The sequence below is a fragment of the Protopterus annectens genome, chromosome 12.part0, assembly GCF_019279795.1.
Source record: "Protopterus annectens isolate FY-2018-M chromosome 12.part0, PAN1.0, whole genome shotgun sequence".
Classification (NCBI taxonomy): Eukaryota; Metazoa; Chordata; order Ceratodontiformes; family Protopteridae; genus Protopterus; species Protopterus annectens.
Window position 1 is genome coordinate 1,107,390,963 of NC_056746.1, and position 21,147 is coordinate 1,107,412,109.

The following is a 21,147-nucleotide window of genomic DNA, read 5'->3' on the forward strand; positions in this document are numbered from 1 at the left end:
TTGCAGAAGACCTATAATGGCAAGTTGTTGGTTTCACCCCAGTATTAACTGTGACGCTTCACTCCTGTGTGTGAGACTAGTATTACTGCATTTTCAGTTTTAACATACGACCCCTAACAGGAAATAGTAGTAGTTCACCGTGAGCAAAAATTAAAATAAAATACACTGATTTCCAGTAACATGCATTTTTCTTCCCTTTAAAATGTTCTAGTTCTAAGTTTGGATTTTTTTTTTTTTAACCAAAGCGTCTAGCTCTTTGGAGCTCCTGGGGGGAAAAGCATAAATCCATTACACTGATTTAAACCAGTTTCTGCAGTGCAGGTAGGCATTTGGTGATCTTGCATGCCAGTCACTGATGGATATTACATGCTTACCTGACAAAACAGTTTGCATAGTGTTAAATGTGGGATTTAGCTGTTTGTTAATTGCATTAGATCTTTCTTGTCTATTTTAATTTGTTTTGTCTGTTGCAGGTTGGTGTATGAAGTGGCTAAGATACAGGAGCTGTTTCTTGTGTTGTGCAGCTGAGGACTCTGCATGCTGGCCTCTCTTCGCCTGGGAATGGCGCAAGGTCAGTTCCGGAGTTACGTTTGGGATCCAGTACTCATCATTCGCAGATCATCTTGATGCAGTGCATTTTCTACAGCTGCTTGGGGATCTGGTTGGTGGTTGTGGACAGCTTGGTACAGAACACCCGCTCTCTTGATCAGATTTTCAGCTATGAGGTACAGAGTTCCATGAAACTCCAGCTTGGGAGTGGGGGAATGAGAAATGAACACATTTTGTAACTAGTTTTGTGTAGGAGGCTGATTTAACTCTACAGTGTACTTTCTTATGAACTTGGCAATACATATTGGAAGTTTGTTATAACCACAGGTACAGTGGATATATAAAAAGGGTACACACCCCAGCATTCAGTTTTGGGTAGGAGTCTTATCAGCATGGGACATCTTGACTTAGCAATATTTGCCCACTCTTCTTTGCAAAAGTGCTCCAAATCTGTCCGATTGCAATGGCATCTCTTGTGCACAGCCCTCTTCATGTCATCCCACAGATTTTCTATTGGAGTTAGGCCAGGACTGTGGTTGGGCCATTCCAAAACTGTAATTTTCTTCTCATGAAGCCATTCTTTTGTTGATTTTAATGTATGCTTGAGTTCATTGTCATGTTGAAAGGTGAAATTCCTCTTCATCTTCAGCTTTCTAGCAGATGCCTAAATGTTTTGGGCCAAAAGTGACTTATTTGGAACTGTTCATAATTCCCTCCACCTTGACTTAAACCCCCAGTTCCACCTGAAGAAAAGCAACCCCAAAGCATGATACTGCCATCACCGTGGGGATGGTGTTCTTTTGGTGATGCAAAGTGTTTTTGCGCCAACGTTGCTTTTGGAATTGGGGCCAGAAAGTTCAACCATGGTCTCATCAGACCATAACACATTTTCCCACATGCTTTTGAGAGACTTTATGTACTGTTTTGCAAACTTTTATCTGGGCCTGGATGTTTTTCAGTGTAAGAAAAGGCTTCCGTCTTGCGATCCTACCCCATAGACCAGACATATGGAGAATATGGAAGATTTGTAGTCACATGTAGTACACAACCAGTACTTGCCAGAAATTCCTGCAGCTCCTTGCTGTAGGTCTCTTGGCAGTCTCCCTGACCAGTTTTCTTGTCTTTACATCAGTTTTGGAGGGACGTCCAGTTCTTTGCAACGTCACTGTTGTCCCGTACTTTCTCCACTTTTTGATGACTGTCATCACTGTGTTTCATGGTATATCCAATGCTGTGGAAAATTTTCTGTACCCTTCTCCTGACACCTTTCAACAATGAGATCCCCTTGATCCTTTGTAAGCACTCTGCGAACCATGGCTTTTTCTGTAGCAGGCAACTGAGTAAATGTCAGGAAAATTCTATTACTACTAGGATAGCTGAACTTTATTTGGGGTCAGTCAGAGTTTTTTTTAATTGGCAGGTGTGTACCCAAGAAGACGGACTGCTGTAATTAAAGCAAAAGGTGCTTCAACAAGGTATTAGTTTAAGGGTGTGCACACTTGTGCAACCAGCTTATTGTATATTTTTCCCTTAACAGATTTGTTTTACAATTTAATTGTACTGGTTATAGGTCACATTAAAGGTGGGAAACATTTTGAAATGATTTATTGTGGTTTCTTTTTTTTTTTTATTTTTATATAAATCACAAAAACATTTTAACAGGGTTTTGTGCACTTTCTATATCCACTGTAGGTTTACAACCAAATTGTCTCTAGTGTGGTATTGTGTTGATTCCCCTCAAAAGCACTATTGAGAGAAAGTTCTAGTTATGTTTCCTTGGTGTCCCTGATACTGCTTCATGTGATAGTAGAATGAGTTTTCAAGACGGTGTGTGCAGAACTGGGAGCTAGGGTAATTTTGAAGAGGTTGGAGTGTTGAAATGCATAGCCATTAAGGATTTTCATTGTGATAGCCCAGCCTGTGGCACCACTGAGAAGGGCAGATCCTGTATATAGTAGCACTCAGTGTGTATGGTGTTTCCGTGGCTCCATGGTATCAGAACAGTAGAAAACATCTTTCTTCACTTTTGTGGGATAATTCACAGGAGAGTGAAGTATTGTCACATAGATAATGAACTGATAAGTCTATGCATGTTAAGTTGTCAATCTCGCCTTCATTCTTGCTTGATGGGTTCGGAGCCGATCCCTCGGCTCCGACCGCACTGCCTGCTAGCGAGAGTTTCTTCTCCCAGCTCGAGAGCAGCCCCATATCCCATGATGCAAGATCTTTTTTGCCGCTCGCTTAGGAGGTCTTACCAGCTCCTGGTAAGTTGTTCACTTTGTGATTTTTCAAGCCCCTTTTAGTCTAAAACTAATTTTTGATAGTTTAAATTTAATTTCTATCCCTTTCTGACAGAAATTCCTGTCTCTTTTAATTTTTGTTAGTCAATTCCTATCCCATCCCCTGTTAGGGTGTGTGTGTTGGTGTTTTATAGAATACCTCTTGGTATTTTGTTTAATTTAATTTGACTGGTGTGTGTGTATGTTGTGTTCGCACCATGTCATGTCAGAAGATGTCTCTGACAGACGGTCACACTTGCCTGTATTGTCTGGGCCCTCTTCACCTGCAGGACTCCTGTGCTATTTGAAGGCCCAGGCTTCTCGGCTTCTGTCCGCTGCGAGCTCGACTCGGCCCCACTGCACTGAGTCGACTGGATTGACAAAGCCGGCACGGATTGATTTGCGCCGCATATTGCCCACAATCGATGTCGGCGCCGACGTCTCCGACAGGCGCCGTGCCCATGAGCACATGGTCTCGACACTGGCGGCTCGGCTAATCTGCGGCCGATGCGGCTGTATCGTGGCTGGAGCCGCTCGCCGGAGCCGTGAACGAGCTCGGTCGGGTCGTCGGTGACAGGATCTGTAGTATCGGGCTCGGCTCCGCATTCCAGGAAGAGGGTCAGGGGTCCCTCCTTCCTTGATACTTTCCTTTCAGCAGCCGCTTCTTCTATCGGAACGGAGCCATCGGAGCCGATCTTCGGTACTGGCCCATACACAGTCCGTCCGCAGCAGCGTGCGACTGTTCCCACCCGTTACAGTTCCTCCTTCCTTTCAACCACCCTCAGGTTTGGGTTGGAGTCTCGGCATTTGCCCACTGCTACGGCTGGAGGGGAGGGAGCATTTGAGTAAATGAGAGTGTACTGGCCACTGGTATCAGTCAGCAGTCTGTACTTGTGGGGGAAGCATGTAAAGACTCCTGTCACTTGACTTTGATGACTTTGATGAGATGAGAGAGATCTCTAGATAGATCCTGAGGATGTCTCTCTCAGGATGCATCCTTCTGAGACACACAGGAAGGAAACTGCCCACCAACAATCCCTCTGAGGATGAGTCAGTATACCTAGAGGCGTTTGGATCGACTCCTGTAGAGCCAGTCCCTAGAGGCCTTCAAAATTTATCACTGCCCCGAGTGACACCAAAAAGGCCGACTCATCGTCTGGCTCCTCCGTCCATCCCATGGATATAATAAGGGGATGGATGGATAGGCACAATGCATGTTTGCTTTCCTTGCTTTTTTTTGCTAATTATATCTATCTACTTCACACTTCTCCCAAGAGATATCCTGAAAGGAGCTGGGAGAAAGTAGTTCAGAGGATCCTACAGGGGGGGGGCTCAAAAAAAGATTGCTTCACAGCTAGAACCCTCATGTAGAAGCCTGGCATTCCCTCCTCAAGACAGATGGGTACTTCAGCCAGTTACAATAGACCCATTCAGAGCGGGAATCTACTCAAGGTTCTTTGGACAACTGGATGTGCTCATAGATCTTCAGGATCGCACTATCACATCAAAATTAGGAGATTTCTCCGCTGCGGGGGGGGTCCAGTCACTTCCATGCCCTTGGTCTCACTACCAGCCCCAGAGTGTTCACCAAATGCATGGCAGTGTCACGGCTTCACCTGGGCGTCAGGATTCAGGTGTTTGGCTTATACAAGCAGGGGATTACAATAGACCCTTGTTCTCTTTTAGCTGTTCGGATGTCAGCTACCATAGAACAACAGAGTTTCAGACATTCAGACTCCATGTCAGGATCATTCTGGCCAGCAAGAAAGTACAGGCCAGAATGGTTCTAAATCCCAGTGGATGCTGTTCACACAGTGTGACACAAACCTGCAAAGAACATCTTGCTTGGCAGACTGGGTAATGGGCATCTCCTCTCATCGGTTTCTGCCAACATTATAGCGGAGCGGAGAGTGAGGATCTTTCATGCCTCTCGAGTCATCTCTCGAAGCAATCTATAAGCGGAGAAGATTTTTTTTGGAATGGTGGCCCATGTCCAGATCCATTTTTTGCTACCCCCCAAACAGCAAATGTCCAGACTTCTTCAGCCTCTTCCCTCTATCAGGCCATCCCCCAGAGCTCTGACCCCCAGGATTGCCCCAGGGACTTCTTTATGCCTTCCTCCATTTTCCTCTGATCCTCAGGTGATCCAGATTACTGCCTCGACAAAGTTTGTTTCCTGCCTCCATCATCACCTTAATCAGGATCCCTCCTCCTCAGTGGGATCTTAAAGTTAGTGCATCCTGACATCTTTCCCCCCCTTCGAGCTGTTTGTTTTTTGTTCCCCTGATATCTTCTTTGAAAAAACTTTATTCTCTAGTGCTATTACATCTGCCAGGAGGGTGGATCTCCTGTATTTTTTTTCCTAACTATTTCAGATAGAGCTGAAAAAAGCTACATTATCTAGTTTAGCTTCTACTTCTACAGCAAGCTAGACTGCCTTTGGACACACTATTTGTGCAGCGAGCCAGTTTTGGCTCACAGTCCTCAAGAGTTTGTTCACAGACCTTTGCTAGAAAACTTATGCTAAAACAAAGACCATTCTGACCTTTTCCTTCTCTAGTAAGTTTCTCTTCTTCCTTGTAGTATTGTATTGGTGCTGCTGCCCTTTGTTAACAAACGAGATCTGGTACTTACCGCCTTGCATCATGGGATATGGGGCTGCCTAATTCCTCAGGTGGAGAGTCCTTGAGTCTCGAAGTTGCATTCTTCAGAAGATCACTTTATTATAATTTTGTGTATGGCATTGTTACTATAGAGGCAAATATGACAAAGTAGAATATTTTTGTTTTTAACTTTAGCCTACCCTGGTTTCTGTCCTTATGAAACATGCTCTTCCAGCTCTTCAGTGAACTACTGTAAAATAGAGAAGGAAACTGAGTAGTTATCACATACAAAAAAATATATATATATATCGACTGGGGCATCCTGACAAAGTAAAGAGAACATGCAAATCATTAACAGTGGTACAGGAAGTCTTCAGCTTTGGATCCAACTCGGTTTGGTTTTATCAAGGGCAGGTCATGCCTGTTGAACCTGGACGACTTCGAGAAGTCACCAACGCAATGGATGAGGGAAGAATGGTGCATACTGCCTACCTTGACCTGGCCAAGGCATTTGGTACAACACCCCACTCGTACATTGTAGACAGTTATCATGGAATTTGGTGTAAACCCGTATTTACACAGATGGATAGCAGAGTGTCTGTCAGGGCCCTAGAAGTTAGGATAGGGGAGTCTAGCTCTTCAAAGAGGCCAGTCACTAGTGGAGACCCTTGCTGTTCTTTGCTGGGTCCACTCCTCTTTGACATCTACTTCTCTGACATCAAGGCCAATGTCAAGGGCCTCTGGCTAACTGCTTGCTGACTGTTGCAAGTTAGGTACAGTTATAGAATCCCCCACCCCAGGATACAAATATCCTCAAAGAAAGGCAGACTCTGGCAAATAACTGGTGTCGGAGCCATGGTCTAAAACTCCAAGTTAAGAAATGTGTAATTGTATCCTTTGGGAAGTCAGCCATCCGTGGTAACTACCTCATTGTAATGTATCCCTAAAAGTAGATAAAGTAGTCCGGGGTTGGGGGACACATGTAGACAGTGACCTGGCCTTTGACAATTTTGTCTATGGTAGCAAGAAAATCTTTCTGTGTTGTGCAACTTACAAGCAATGGTATGGCTGCTAGGTGCAAGGAAGTCAGTGTTTCACTATATTTAGTCCTCAACAGACCAGTCATCGAGTATAACTCCTCTTTTGGTGTGTACCCATCCAGGCACATGCAGCAACTGGAATGTCTTCGGTGGTTCCTCACAAAAAAGGTACAAGGCATAAATATGGCCGATGCTGTTCACCTAAAAGCCGTATCCCTATACTCTGTACCGCAGCCTTATTCTCAGTCTATTCATTCAGACTTTGAGAGTGGTTCCTCACAGTCTTAGGCCTAGAGTGTCTTTTCTAATAAAATCATAAATGCCTTGCAAGATTGTTTGACTATCTACAGAAAAGTTCTTTCCAAAGTGCAGATTCTTCTCCAAAAGAACTGAATGGGACTGGTAACTCTCAGATCTCCTGTGGACACTGTGCCAAACACTCAATTGTTCTGTTGCTGTCTAGTCCTAATGTGAGTACAGTTAAAGATATAATTAAACACTTAAAATATTAAAAAAAATAAACATATAATGAACATGCTGTCACACGGGTCTTGTAGGTCTTTCGGTTTTATTTCACTGCGCTGAGTGCTATGGTGTACAATATGCACAGTGATCTGCATACATATTTAGCAACTTTTTGAATTAATTCTAGGTGATTACGGATGAGAACCAGTTTTATCAGGAATAAGAGCAGCACTCCATTTGAATTGAACACGCATGTACCCCCTTTAAACACAAGGGTAAAAATAAAGTACCATGCAGTTCTGTAACAGCACACTGCCCATTGCAGTAAGTTCTTGGGTTTATCATGCGCATTAAGAATATGTGCACAAATGTAGCACTTGCTAACATTGAAGGTCTGAGTAGGCAGCAGCAGAAGTATTAAATTGAAGTCACCAACCACGTGTTCTTGGTTCATTTCTAACCAGATGTCTGTCTCTACATTTTAGCAAAGCGTGAATGACTATTGAAGTGGTTCAGTACACAATGGTTGCGGAAGATGAAGCACTTATGATTCCAGGTGACAGAAGTAGGCAAAACAAAATGGTGAAAAGCACAGTATCTGTAGTGATTGGTCCCTTGGAAAAACAAGCATGTTGGGCCTGGAGAGCATTGCAGAGAAGTTAAAAACAAGGATATTGGGTAGGCTGCTCAATGTTCAAACAAAGACTATCCAAAAAGTCATCGACCTAAGGCCATAATTGCAGGTGATTTCAAAAGGGAACATTACCTAGATAAGGCAATGTTCAAGTCTGTAGCCAAAAGGTAGAATGAACCAGTAATAATGTAATTAGAAGCAAGAAAAAAAAAGTGGTCTGACTTGGAGAATCACTGGAAGTTGAATGAGACTAGAATGAGACAGCAGAATCATTATCTTTAGCTTCCTTTTCAAACAACAAGGGTACTTAACTGTATTCAGTCCTGGATGCGAACTGGATAACAGATGTGGAATGTGGTTTGATGGCAGGTGGTTTAGAGTATGGAGCAAGTATGGGCTTTTCCATCTGGGGCGGAGTGAGTTTTTCAGGAATGGACTTTGAGAAAGGCGAAGTCCCACTGATACAGGTCATGGTGATTTTGCTCTGTGGATCATTAGGCTGTATGCTAAATGACACTATGGTATTTCTGCAAAAGAGAACACTGGGGATTTATAATAGGAAAGTATGGTCTTCTGTCTTGCAATTTTTAATTTTTAGGGAGAGGAAGTGGCAGGCATTCTCAAGGGTCTGCCCATAAAGAATTTCATGAGGGGACAGTTTTCTAGGAGCAAACTGCACTACTAAGTAAAACTAGGGACAATGGTTCTGGCCACTTGAGACCAGTTTCTTCGCACACTTTAGCTAGTCTAAGCTTAATGGTCTGATAGCTCACTGTGCTATCCCAGAAGTCTGTAGGGACAATGAAAGTGTAATTTAACTTTCAAAAATCCACAAAGCTGCTGTTTTACTTTACTGGTAAAATGGGATCTTTGCTCAGACTGGATACTACAGGGAGCACCAAGTCTAGGAATTAATTCTATAATTTTTTTTGCTAGTGTGTGGGAATTGTTCTTGACACACGATATGCTTCTGCCCATAGAGAGAAAGATGTCTACTATTATGAGTGTTATATCTATTTCTGTAATTGAGGGAGCTCAAAGTCCCACCAAATGGAACAAAAAGTTCCTAAAGACTTGAATAATTCAACAGGTGCTGGTACTGATTTTAGACACATTCTCAGCAAATCGCGCACACAAAATGTGTGACTTCTGACAGATGAAGAACATACCAGTCAGTGGAAAATTTTTTAATGCAGTTTTGCCCAAATGAAAAGGCAAGTAATAGGTTTTAACCAGTTGATTTAGAAAACTAAATGGGGATAATAGTCGACTCTCCAGATGGCACCACAAAAGGTCTGCAGAGCCACTACAACCATAGCTTAGCCACCTCCTTAGGAGTCCTTTAGTCTTGAAAAGGACAGTAACTCCTGCTTAAAACGTGCTGCAGAAATGTAGCCTAAACAAGATAATGCAGCTTGTCTTGCCGCCATATCTGCAAGTGTTGCCTTAGATTATTTTTGGAACCAATCTTCTGTGTGGCACACTTTCCTACAGCTCCTTCTCTTGGTAGTAAAAAAAAGCATGTAACAGTTCATTGACAAATATTTTTTATAACTGCCCCTGCTGATGTTAAATAACTACTTTCTTTCCAAAGTCTAGCAAAATCATGTGCAAGAGTGTATGCACAATGTGAATCTGTATATATGGTCACTGACTGACCTTTGCCAATTTTACATGCTTCAGTTGTGGCTACTAATTCAGCTGCTTGACCAGATACATTTCCATTTAGTTGTCCAGTTTAATAAACATCTTGCATGCAAATGGGAAAAGCTGCTATCAGTTCACCATCGTCTTTTTGAACATAGGAGCCATCTTCGAAAATAATGAGATCTGGATTCTGCAAAGGAAAATCTTTCAAATCTTATCTGCAAGGCAGCATGTTGTTGGTAACAACTACACAATCGTGGGATCCTCCTTTGTTTGCTGTAGGAATTAGAGACTGGGTTAAGTGATGGGTGACTGAGTTAAGTGGTGGGCATCGAACAATCTGTAAAGAAAGGTTAAGTAAAGATGATACTTATTTAGGCAATCATTCTGCAGATAAATCCTGCCGTTTAGTTCTCCGTAACTGCTTCTAGCGAATGTGGAACTGCCATGCAAGTCTCGTGCCTGAGAGTTAGTGCAGCCACAGTGTCTGCAGTATATGCCGTTGCAGCCACTACCCTAAGGCAATTGGGGAGGGCTGCTGCAGCTACAGGTTCAAGATTTGTACTGACAAGGAGCATGCCTAAAACCATAATTTATACGTTGTGCTAACAGTCCTAATGCTACTGTATTTCTTTCACTTCTTCTTTCAGCTTTTCCTCGTTAGGGGTCGCCACAGCAGATCACCTGTCCGCTCATGATTGGCACTGGAGTTTTACGGTGTTGTTGCCAGCCCGGCGCCCAACCTTCCGCAGAAGGCACACACGCACACTCACACCTAGGGCCAATTTAGAGTGTTCAATGTATTTCTTTCACTACGAAACAGAAAACGAGTAACCTGATAACCAAATTGCAGGAGGATTTAAAAGTAACTTTTTCAGTTGTACAAAAGCTTGTTTGTTATAATCTTGCCAGGGTAAAGGTTCATGGGTATCTTCTTTTTTTAACAGTTCTGACAAAGGTCTTACCACATCTGTAGAATGCATTGTTGATGGTAACCTGTTAAACCCATAAAAGCTTGCTGTTGTAGGGTGTGGTACAGTTTGGATTGCAGCAATTTGTGAAGGCAGAATTTGCCTAGAACCTTCAGAAATAAGGTGTCAAGTATTGAACCTGTGCCTTCCACAACTGCAGTTTGCTTTTATTGACCTTAAATCCTAATTCTGCTGAGTTAAAAGTAGTATCTTTTTTACAAACATGGACTGTTCTAGAGACTAAAAGTAAATCATTTTCATATTGAACTAAAGTAGACCCACAAATTTTTAATTTGATCTAATTGTTTCTTCATTTCTTCAGAGAAAAGGGTGGGAAATTCTACTTACCCTTGTACAAATCTAGTACAAGTGTAATTGTCTATGTAGATGTATAGGGATAGGAAAGAAGGTAGATGAAATACGATAACTGAGCAGGTAGTGGCATCTGATGGGATAGAACTCAGTATTGTTGCAGGGTTGGGAACAATAGGAAATACTGGTACTACTGCAGCCTTCACTGCACTTAAATCTTGTACAGACCTAATATGTACTTTCTCGAGTTTTCTTAACTGGTAAAGTAGGATTATTACAGGGACTAAAAGTTGTGACAGTGATACCTTGTTGTATCAAGGTTTGATTCCATTTTCTGGTTCGGTCAACAAAAGATACTGAACTACCATAGGCACTCACAAGGTTTTAGTTTTGTACAGTCAGGTTCTGCATCCTGTATGAGCTCTACCTCGTCATGGGTAGTCCAGCTGTGTGGGCAAACAGCATTCAATTCCTCCATATCAGCATTTTCTACTTTCTGCTCTGTTACGAAAGCAAAAAGAGCATTTTCATTTGAAAAGAGTATTGGAATATAATCCAAAAGATTCATTCGGAGTCTCTCAAAATACAGCAATGGGTGTGCAGTAAACCGTATATCTAAGTTTTCATTGTAAATCTCTACCTAACCGATTTAAGGGGTCCAGATTTCCTACAGTAAAAGCATGTTCTTTTAGCAGACCAATATGACTAGGTTTAGTTTCTTAGTAATCGAAAGCCGCGATCTCCAACCCCCTCCCCCCTTATTTTCTCTTCACCAAGGACAAGGACAGGTTTCATGTAAGACAATTTTTCACAGACTGGCCATCACTCGCACGTAAAAGTAAAGCATAATAAATGCAACTCGCCATAACGCAGAATCAAAGGGAGCCCTGAGCTTGTTTTCCTGCAATGAGACAGTCCCATCTAGAGGTGATGGATGACGACACTGTGTTCTTTATGTCCAGTCTACTCTGGAATTTAATTTTGGTTATTTCAGAAAACCCTGCTTCACAAAGATATGGTGTTGGAAATGGAAATAGTGTTTTCACCGATTATTCTAGCAGCTTCCTAAGTTTATAAGAGCAATATTTAAAATCTGTCCTATTTGTGGCTGTGTCCAGATTTATTGTGCATGAGGTTGAAAGGTGTGGTCTAGAGGTAGCAAATCTAATAGAGACCTTTTTTCTGAATCTAGCAACTTTTTAAGTTTATAAAAGCAATATTTAAAATCTGTCCATATTATTTGTGGCTCTGTCATACCTCTCAACTGTCCAGATTTTCACAGAATTCTGCCTCCTATTTTTGGTCTGTTCCTCATACAATTTGTGGTTTTCTGGATTTTTGTGTGAATATGTGAGGACTGAAGTCATTATATAATGAGACCTTTGAGTTTCAGGCTTCATATCCTTCAGAAAATGCATGGTAACACAAGACCTTGCATTCTGTCAACTTTTAAGTTTATAAGAGTAGTATTTAAAATTTGTCCCTATTTTTGGAGCTTTGTCCAGATTTTTCTGTGCAGAGATGTTGACAGCCATAGGCTGTATACAGATTTATTGTGTGATAGGTTGAGAGGTATGGTCGAGAGGTATGCAGACCTCTTAATTGATGATGCTGCCAGGGATCACTCTTGCTCTTTTCTCTCTTGCACGCATTTTTTTTTTCAGTTTCATTTATTTTTATTTTACACTCACTAAACAGCAAAAGCACTGCTTAGTGAGTGTAAAATAATGGCTTGATCTGAAGTAGTTACCCACAGGTTGCAGAGCAAATGTTATCGGATCCGACTCTGATCTGAGCCAGCAGCTTTCCTCCCCCTATCCATAATGCCCTGCCATCTCCCTCTAATCCTCAGATCTCGTTTGCCGCGGCTCCCATAAGCTTCTCTAGAATGAGCACCGTGCAATAGTACTGTAAGTCTGTCTTAACTTCAATTTCCCCCTCTGCGTGTGTGAAGGTGTGTGCTTGTGGGCCTACTTTTCGTTTTTATTTTACAATGGTTGAAGGCCCTAAAGCCATTTTCTCAAAATGTAGAGTGTGTGGCCATAAGCAGTCTCCAGCGGATGGTCACACTCGGTGTGTCCTTTGCCTGGGGGTTGACCACCTTTCTTCGGGCTGTACTATCTGTGCAGCCTTCAACCCCAGGGCTTTGAAGAATAAGAGGTCGAAGCTCATTCTGGCGGGCCTTTTGCCCCCAGACTCTGCTTCCTCCACCTCTGTGGCATTTTGCCCCCAGATTCTGCTTCCTCCACCTCTGTGGCACCGGCCGCGGCTGCCCCACCTATCGCTCCTGATCCCCTGGCCGGGACTCCCCCTCCCACCTTGGCCCAGGAGGAAAGGGATAGCAGAAAAAAAGACAGAAGAGATGGAGAAAGAGAGAAGGAGAGGCACCGGCGCCATAAAAGGCAGTCCCAATCCTCCACTTCAGCACTGCCGTCTAAACAGCTTGCGTCTCCGGGCCTTCCCCCTCTCAGCTCCGTTCTCCACGATTCTCCCCGGAGCCGGAGGAGGAGACCCGGCCGCCTTTGAGGTCATCCAGGCGGCCTTCCCGGCAGGCTTCGGTGGCCTCATCTTGATCTACCAGAAGCTTGTCACATGCTGATATGGACCGGATGATGCGTCGATTTCTTCAGGCCCAGATGCAGATGGAGTGCTCTTGCTCCCCCCCCCCCCCTTGCTGGGGGAGAGCTTGACACCTTTTTTCGCCCCCATCGCTCCTTTTCTGACCCGCTTTCGGGGCACGGAGCTATCTAATCCAACTAGCTTCGGAGCTGGGGTAGGGTCGGCGCCGACAGTGCTTCCTACTTCGGCGCTGACTGTACCCTCGAGTCTGTCGGATCCATTTTTGGATCCGAGCTCTCTGGGCCATGAGCTGAACGTCTGATCTGAGAGGGCCAGTGGGCCTTTGGCTCCGTCAAGGTCGGGGCACACTACCCTTTCAGATCCGGTCGGGTCACCGGCGCTGATCCGCACGTCTGATCCGAGGGGAATGCTATCTGATCCAAGGGAAAGCAGTTCCCACTCTGCATTCGACGTCGTGGAGAGGGTCCTCTCGAGGGATTCGAGGCCCCAGGCTCTTGCTTCGGATCCACCCGCCATTCCCACTCAGATGGACCTGTCCTCAATCATCCGGCCCCAGGGACAGCCTGTGCCTGCGTCCCAGATTGTTCCCGTAGAGGAACAGGACATTGTTGGTTAGGCCTCTTCGGACAGCCCCCCCCCCCCGAGGAGTTCCCTCACAAACGGAAGTGCAGGAGGAGGCACTTGGACTCACCAGAGTCCCTCAAAGAGGACACTGACTTGGAGGAAGGGGAAGGTTACCCAAGGTCACCCCCCCCCGAAGACTTCTCCTTCGGAGACATCATGGAAGTGTTGCACATTAGAGGGGGGTGGTCTGCCCAAAAACCTTCCTCGGATGAGTCTGTTTCTGGAGGCGTTTGACGCAGGCCCATCTACCTCTTGGGTGTCTGTCCCCGCCGATCCCCTGGTAAACCTCATTACTACCAGGGCATGGAAGGAGCCGGACACTGTTGAACCAATTCCTGAGAGACCAGACAGGATCCTCTGCCCTCCCACGGACAGGACAGTTTGGAGCAAGGGTGCCCCAGTGGATGCCATGGTGGTGGCGGCTGCCACTAAAAAGGAATTGGCACAGGAGAGTTCCTCGGTGCATCCTCCAGACAAGGAGTCTCGGATGATGGACCGTTTGGGAAAGCTGATGATTTCTTCAATGACCTTCTCTGTAAGGTTACTGAATTATATGGCACATGTGATTAGGCTGCACCGAGACCTGATTTAAAGAGTATGCTGCGTCACCCCCAGAGTCCATGTCGGCCGAGGACAAGCGAACCTTCTCGGCTCGAATGGCCACTCTCAAGTCTATCACCAACACGTCTATGCGGCTCCTTTCCCATGCTATGGAGGGAGCAGCTAGAGCTAGCAGAACAGGCGTCTTACGTAGACGGACCTGGCTCAGTCTCTGCGACTTTGTGGAAACCTTCAAGGCATCCTTTGCGAACGCCCCCTTCAGCTCCACACTCTTTGGCAAAACCATCCGCGATACGCTTCTCCAGAGCGAGAAAGACAGGAAGACGTCTGCCATCGGGATTCGCTTCTCTGCTCCTCAGAGATCCTACTCCAGGAACCAAAGAGGACAAAAGAAGATGTGGTTCCGGAAAGCACAACAATCCCGTTTTTCGCTCCGGATACCTCGTCCTTCAAAGGCAGAGGACAGGGTGGACGCCGGTCCAGGGGCAGAGCGGGCCCGAAAAAATTTTGGGTCGAGAGAACCTTTTTCGGATCAACCTGCGCAACAGCCCTGAGGGGTTGCCCAACTGCTCCTCTCTGGAGGCAGTCGGGGGGCACTTCTCGGAACACCTAGCGAAATGGGAGTCCATCACAACCACAACAGATAGCTGGGTGCTCCGAATCATATCCAGAGGATATTCAATCCCCTTTCTATCTCACCCTCCCCAAGCAACAAAACTCCTCGATGTCCCACCCGATCAGAGGGAGGCAGCAACATCAGGAAATCTTAGGGCTGCTAAGAAAAAGAGCCATCCAGCCCCCCCCCCCCCCCAAACAATCCAGATCAGGCTTTTACTCCAGGTTCTTTCTGGTGCCAAAAAAGACGGGGGACTTACGACCCATCCTCGACCTGTCAATTGCCAAGAAAAAATTCCGGATGGTCACTATTCAGTCCATTCTCCCACTTCTGCAGGGGAACGACTGGATGTGCTCAATAGACCTCAAGGATGCGTACTACCACATTTTGATGCAGACCATCCAAAAGATTCCTCCGCTTTCGGCTGGGAGCCAGCCATTATCAGTTCAGGGTCCTACCCTTCAGTCTCAGCACAGCCCCCAGGGTGTTCACCAAGGTCATGGCAGTTGTAGGGGCCCACCTGAGGCTTCAGGGAATATAGGTCTTTCCGTACCTGGACGACTGGCTCCTAACCACCCCCACCAGGCATCAACTCTGCTCAGTCAGGGACTACTTCTTACGCCTAGCTCGCCACCTAGGGATCACGATAAACCTCCAGAAAATCTTCCCTTTAACCCACTCAAATTTTGGAATTCATAAGGGCCAGGATAGACATTACTCAATCCAGAGTCTTTCTGACTACGGACAGGCTTCGCAATCTGAGCCTTCACATTCTAGATCTCTTACGATCATCAGCTCCACCATCGGAACTAGTCCTGAGGGCCCTGGGATCTATGGCAGCAGCCATCCATCTATCCCCCTTCGCTCGCCTCAAGATGAGGATCCTTCAGTGGACGTTACAAGTACAATGGTCCATCCTCTGTCAACCCCTGACCACACCTATTCCTCTCACCAGGATTTGCAGGGAATCTATTCTTTGGTGGCTCCACTCCAGAGACCTTCGAGAAGGCCGCCCCTTTGTTATACCACCTCCCCAAGTCACGGTGACCACGGACGCTTCTCCCCTCGGGTGGGGGGGGCATTGCATGGGCAGATCCACCCAAGGCACGTGAACCTTCAGAGACCTCACTGCATATCAACATCCTGGAGATGAGGGCGGTGCTTCTAGCGTTGCAAGCTCTCAATCCCCTTCTCCCTCCAGGGACTATTGCGCTTCAAACAGACAACATGGCGGTAGTCTGGTACATAAACAGGGGGGAACCAGATCCTATCCACTTTGCAGGGAGGCAATGAGAGTATGGGAGTGGGCGATATCTACCAACCGCTTTCTCATAGCAACGCACATACCGGGTCGGTCAAACATCTTAGCGGACAGGTTGTCGGACGATCCTCTCACCTTACGAGTGGTCTCTGAACCCTGCTGTAGTGAAAATCTTTCTCCAATGGGGTCAACCTTGCTGCGATCTCTTCGCCTCGCCTTCAAACACAAAGTACAGTGAGTTCTTTGCTCCGATTCCCCCACCAGGGGAAACCCCCAGAGATGCTCTAGTTCATGCTTGGCCATCCGGTCTGTATGCTTATCCTCTTCTTCCCTTGATGACAAAATTCTTGCAGAAAGCTCATCGGTTGGGGAGCAGAATTATCCTCCTAGCCCCATTCTGACCTTGCTAAACCTGGTTCCCTTATCTGCGGTCTCAAGTACATCCTCCTTGGATTTTGGATCCCAAACCGGATCTAATCTCTCACCCTTTAGGATTGAAGACCCCCAATCTGGACTACCTGAAGCTGTCAGCTTGGTTGATCCAGTTCCCTTGGTGGCTAGGACTCCCGGTATATCATCTTCGGTTAAGGCCATCCTGGTGGCCGCCCATAAACCATCCACCAGGAAGACCTACAACAGTAAATGGAAAAGTTTCTCGATCTGGGCGGAGCACAGGAACTTGGATCTTTTTACGGCTCCGATTCCAGCAGTCCTAGACTTTCTTTCACATACATTTGATCAAGGAGCCAGCCAGTGCTTCCATCTCCCACTACCATGTTGGTAACAGCTCAGGGCCGCTAGCATCCTCCAAAATATGCAAGGCTTTCTTGAAAGGAACTTTTTTGTTAAGACCTCCCGTTAAAGATCCAGGCCCCCCATGGGATCTTACCCTAGTTCTTCAAGCTCTGACTGGGCCCCCCTTTGAGCCCACGGCTTCAGTCGATTTGAAATGTGTATCATGGAAAACGGCTTTTCTGATTGCCATTACTTCTGCGAGAAGAATATCGGAGCTTCATGCTCTTTGCAGTAAACCTCCCTATATAATTTTTCATAAAGACAGGGTCTCCCTCAGGACTAATCCCTCCTTTCTTCCCAAGGTGGCTTCAGAAGTCAACATCAACCAGACCACTAATCTGCCTGTTTTCTTTCCAAATTTTCAGAATAAAGGAGAATACAGACTTCATTGTCTAGATGTTCACAGACCATTACGCTTTTACTTAAATAGAAAAGCAGACTTCGAAAATCTGACCAACTTTTTGTTTCCTTTGCAAAATCTTGTCTGGGCAAGCCAGTTACTAAAGTAACCTTAGCTAGATGGATTTCACAGTGCATTCCCTTAGCTTACAAAAGCTCTGGTCGTCCTGAGCCCCTGAGAGTACGAGCCCATTCTACCCGATCCATGGCATCTTCTGCTGCCTTCTGGTCAAAGGTTTACAATGTATGACATTTGCTCGGCAGCTACTTGGGCTTCCTCTCATACCTTTATTACACACTACAAATTGGATTTGATCTCCAGAGGACGTGCATCGTTTGGCTCAGCAGTGCTCCGGAATATCCTTCCATAAGGGCCTCCCGAGTTCTTGGTAGCTGGGGACTCTGTCCCACAGGTTGCAGTGCAAATGAAGTTAACTACTTCAGATAAAGAAGTTTATGTACTCGCCATAACGTTCCATCTGAGTAGGTAACTTCATTTGTCTGCAACCGACCAGCCCTCCATCCCCCGCACCCTTAATTCATTATCTAAGAGTCAGGATATGGCTTCCTTCATTGACGTCATTGAAACAGATTGGAAACCACTCCTAGGTTATGGAATTCCTTATTGTCCTTTGGCAAACTCGATCTGAGGGTTAGAGGGAGATGGCAGGGCATTATGGGTAGGGGGGAGGTGCTAGGATCTATTAGCTTGGAAAGCTGCCGGCTCGGATCCGAGTTGGATCCAATACCCACAGGTTGCAGACAAATGAAGTTACCTACTCAGATGGAACGTTATGGTGAGTACATAACTTTATCTATCTCACTATTCACTCTCTCTCGTATGCTTACACACACACACATTATGCTTTCACGCATGCATTCACTTAAACACACACAAATACACACACTCACTTTTGTTTCACTCCCTGCCTAAATGCTTCTGTGCATCCCAGTGGTTGAGCACTGCTATTCTAAAGGAACTTTGGAAGCATTCACTTTCTAAACGCACAATTCAGGATATGGAAGGTGTTTGGCATCTGCTGAAATAATCATAGCTCTTGCATCTAAAAGAAAAGGGACAGATGTATTTTGCACTTTAACATTGACCAAGGGACTGTCTTGATCGATCTATACCAAGGGAAATAATTGTAGTTCCTGCTGATGGCTGTCCTAAAGAGTTTGTTGTCACACTGGTGGTTGCCAAGCAGTGTTCCATACAAGAGGGCTTCTTTTAGTTTGCTGTGCTATTTGAGTGCTTGGCAAAGTTCTTGCTGTCCTGCTAATGGGCATTTTTCAAATGTCCTGGTTGACCAAAATTAAACGAGTAATCTGATGTTAATCCTCGTTCATTCTGTACTGATGGGTTATCGGTTCCGTCCTCTGAACCGAGCAGTCAAATATCAAGCTCGTGTCAGCCAAAAACTCTCGAGCCAAGGTCCTACCCAGAATGCTCTGCTCCCTGTTACCTCTGATCTCATTTGCTGCATTGCTGAACAGCCGTGTCAAGCCACTCTCTCAGCTAAGTGTCTAATTTTTTGACCATGTATATATTACTCTAAAAGTTTCTCAAGTTTATTCTAATATTTTCCTACTGTCGCACATTTTAGACTCGCTCTCCCTTTGGTGTTTTCCCTTTATTACCCTCATGTTAAGTTGTCTATCTCGCCTTCATTCTTGCTGGATGGGTTCGGAGCCAATTCTCTGCTCCGACTTGGCCTTCTACTAAAGCTCAAGAGCTCTTTACTGGCTCGAGGCCTCCCCATATCCCACAATGCTTGGCGCTAGATACCCAGATCTCGTTTGCTGCTTCAGCTACGAGGTTGTGTTTTTTTACTGGCTGAGGTCGTATTGATCCTTTTTTTTTTCTATTTTCAGCTAATATTTATCTTTTTTTCTTTGAGATAGATTGTCTTTATCTTGTAGTATAGTTATACTGTGTATCCCCTAGTTTGTCCCACTTGGGAAACTCGTTTTCTGTTGGAGAGTTTCTACCCTCCCCCCTTGTTTCTTCTCTATTAGTGGCTAACCACCCCTTTGTTGTACCTATAGGAGTAGTGTTTAGCCTTCTAGTTTTTTGTATATTTTTATTGAGGTTGTTGTTGCTATTAAGTGTGGGTGATGGTGATACTTTTTTCTGCTTATTATTGTTAGCTTATCTAGTGCAGGTGTGTGAGTGTGTCTGTGTGCCTTGTTTTAAGCACTAGTGTAAGTTTTCTCTCTTTGGTATCCCCGGGCCAGTATGTCCAAGGATACCAAAGTTTCAGGCTTCAAGAAGTGTGACTCGTGCTGTCAGAAGATGTCTCTGACGGATGGTCACACTTCTTGCGTTTATTGCTTGGGTTCCCTACACCTGCAGGACTCCTGCTCGGTCTGTCATGCCTACACCTCTAGACCTCAATCGGCTCTGACTTTACTCGGTCCAGTTGAAACCACAAAATGGCCAAAATGTTCTTCCCCCTTCCCCAGAACGCCGCCGCGAGGTCACGGTTCAGTCGCTGCTTCAGAACGGGGTCCAAGGTCCAACTCCCTTCGGCCTTCCCAGATCATGAATGAATTGAGAGTGGTCAGTATCACTTTAAATCGAAGATGTCTGACGGACGGTCACACACACTTATGCTTATTGCTTGGGTTCCCTACACCTGCAGGACTCCTGCTCGGTCTGTCATGCCTTCAGCCTGAGAGTCCTGCAGGAGTGTAGGAACAAGCTTCTTTTGAGAGGCCTACTCAAGCCAGAGGGATCCCCAGCAAAGCCTCAGTTGGGGAAATCCTCAAAGCTCGCCAAGCCGTCTGCTCCCAGTTCGGAGCTGTCGCCGGGCGGAGCATCTGCCTCCTCTTCGGCTCAGGCTGGAGCCGACACCTCTAGACCTCAATCGGCTCTGACTTTACTGTCGGAACCGTCATTGGGCCAAAAATGTTCTAGGTCCCCTTCCCTAGAATCGGTTCGCTCGGCTCCGAGGTCACCGTTGCTTCAGTCGGAACGAAGCCATAGGTCCAACTCCTCTCGGTCTTCCAAGTTATCAGACCATGAATTGGAGAGGGTGGTCAGTAGACTACTTAAATCGCAGGCCCTGGCCAAGATGTTAACCAGCCCTTCTCAACAGGCTGTGTCTTCAGCAGTTCCTCCTCCGACTCCCCTTTTGTGTTCGGAACCGGAGCTAGTTGGGGCTCGAATCTTGGAAACGTCAGAGCCGAAACCACACCTTTCGGCTTCTTAATCGGCTCCGATCTCTTCATTGGTTCCTTCCTTGGAGGGATCTGGGCGCCGGGACTCCCTCGTCTGTTCCGAGGGGGCGAGTGGCATTGGACCCTTGTCCTACCATGTTCTCCCTCTCGGGACTTCGGCGCAGGTGAGCTTGGTCCCGACATCTGCCTCGGAGCCATTCCTCTCGGTGCCGGGAGGGGTTCGCGTATCTTCGGAGCGGGGACCCTCTGCTCTACCTGACAGGGGGTGCCTTCGAGGTCATGAGGAGTGTGCCGACTCCTGAGTCGGCTCCTCTTTCGGCCCCTTCGGCTCCTCCCCCCATGGTGCCTGCATCGGTCTCTGGCCACCCTCCTGACCCCAAGCGTGGAGAATGGACGCTCCAGGCCGCCCCATTGGGCGTATCTTCCTCTTCCGAGGCCTCCCCTGATCATTCAGAGGAGCCCCCTCGGAAGAGAAAATGTAAGAGGAAACATGTTTACTCCCCTGAGTCAGTCACGTCTGATACCGATTTGGAGGATTCTGAAGGGTCCCCAAGATCCCCCTCTGAGGATGTTTTTTTCAGACATCCTAGAGATCCTTAAGCAGAGGGGGAACTGGACTGCCCTTAAC

General features: G+C 45.9%; 1 protein-coding gene across 1 annotated transcript in view; it reads left to right on the forward strand.

Moving 5' to 3' along the window:
• Positions 1 to 21,147, forward strand: part of SYS1 (SYS1 golgi trafficking protein) — a 262,613-nt gene that overhangs the window by 43,917 nt on the left and 197,549 nt on the right. The window contains 3 exon segments of the mRNA XM_044090116.1: positions 474 to 607; positions 610 to 732; positions 15,347 to 15,365. Coding sequence (XP_043946051.1) covers positions 538 to 607; positions 610 to 732; positions 15,347 to 15,365 — 212 coding nt within the window. The 5' untranslated portion in view covers positions 474 to 537.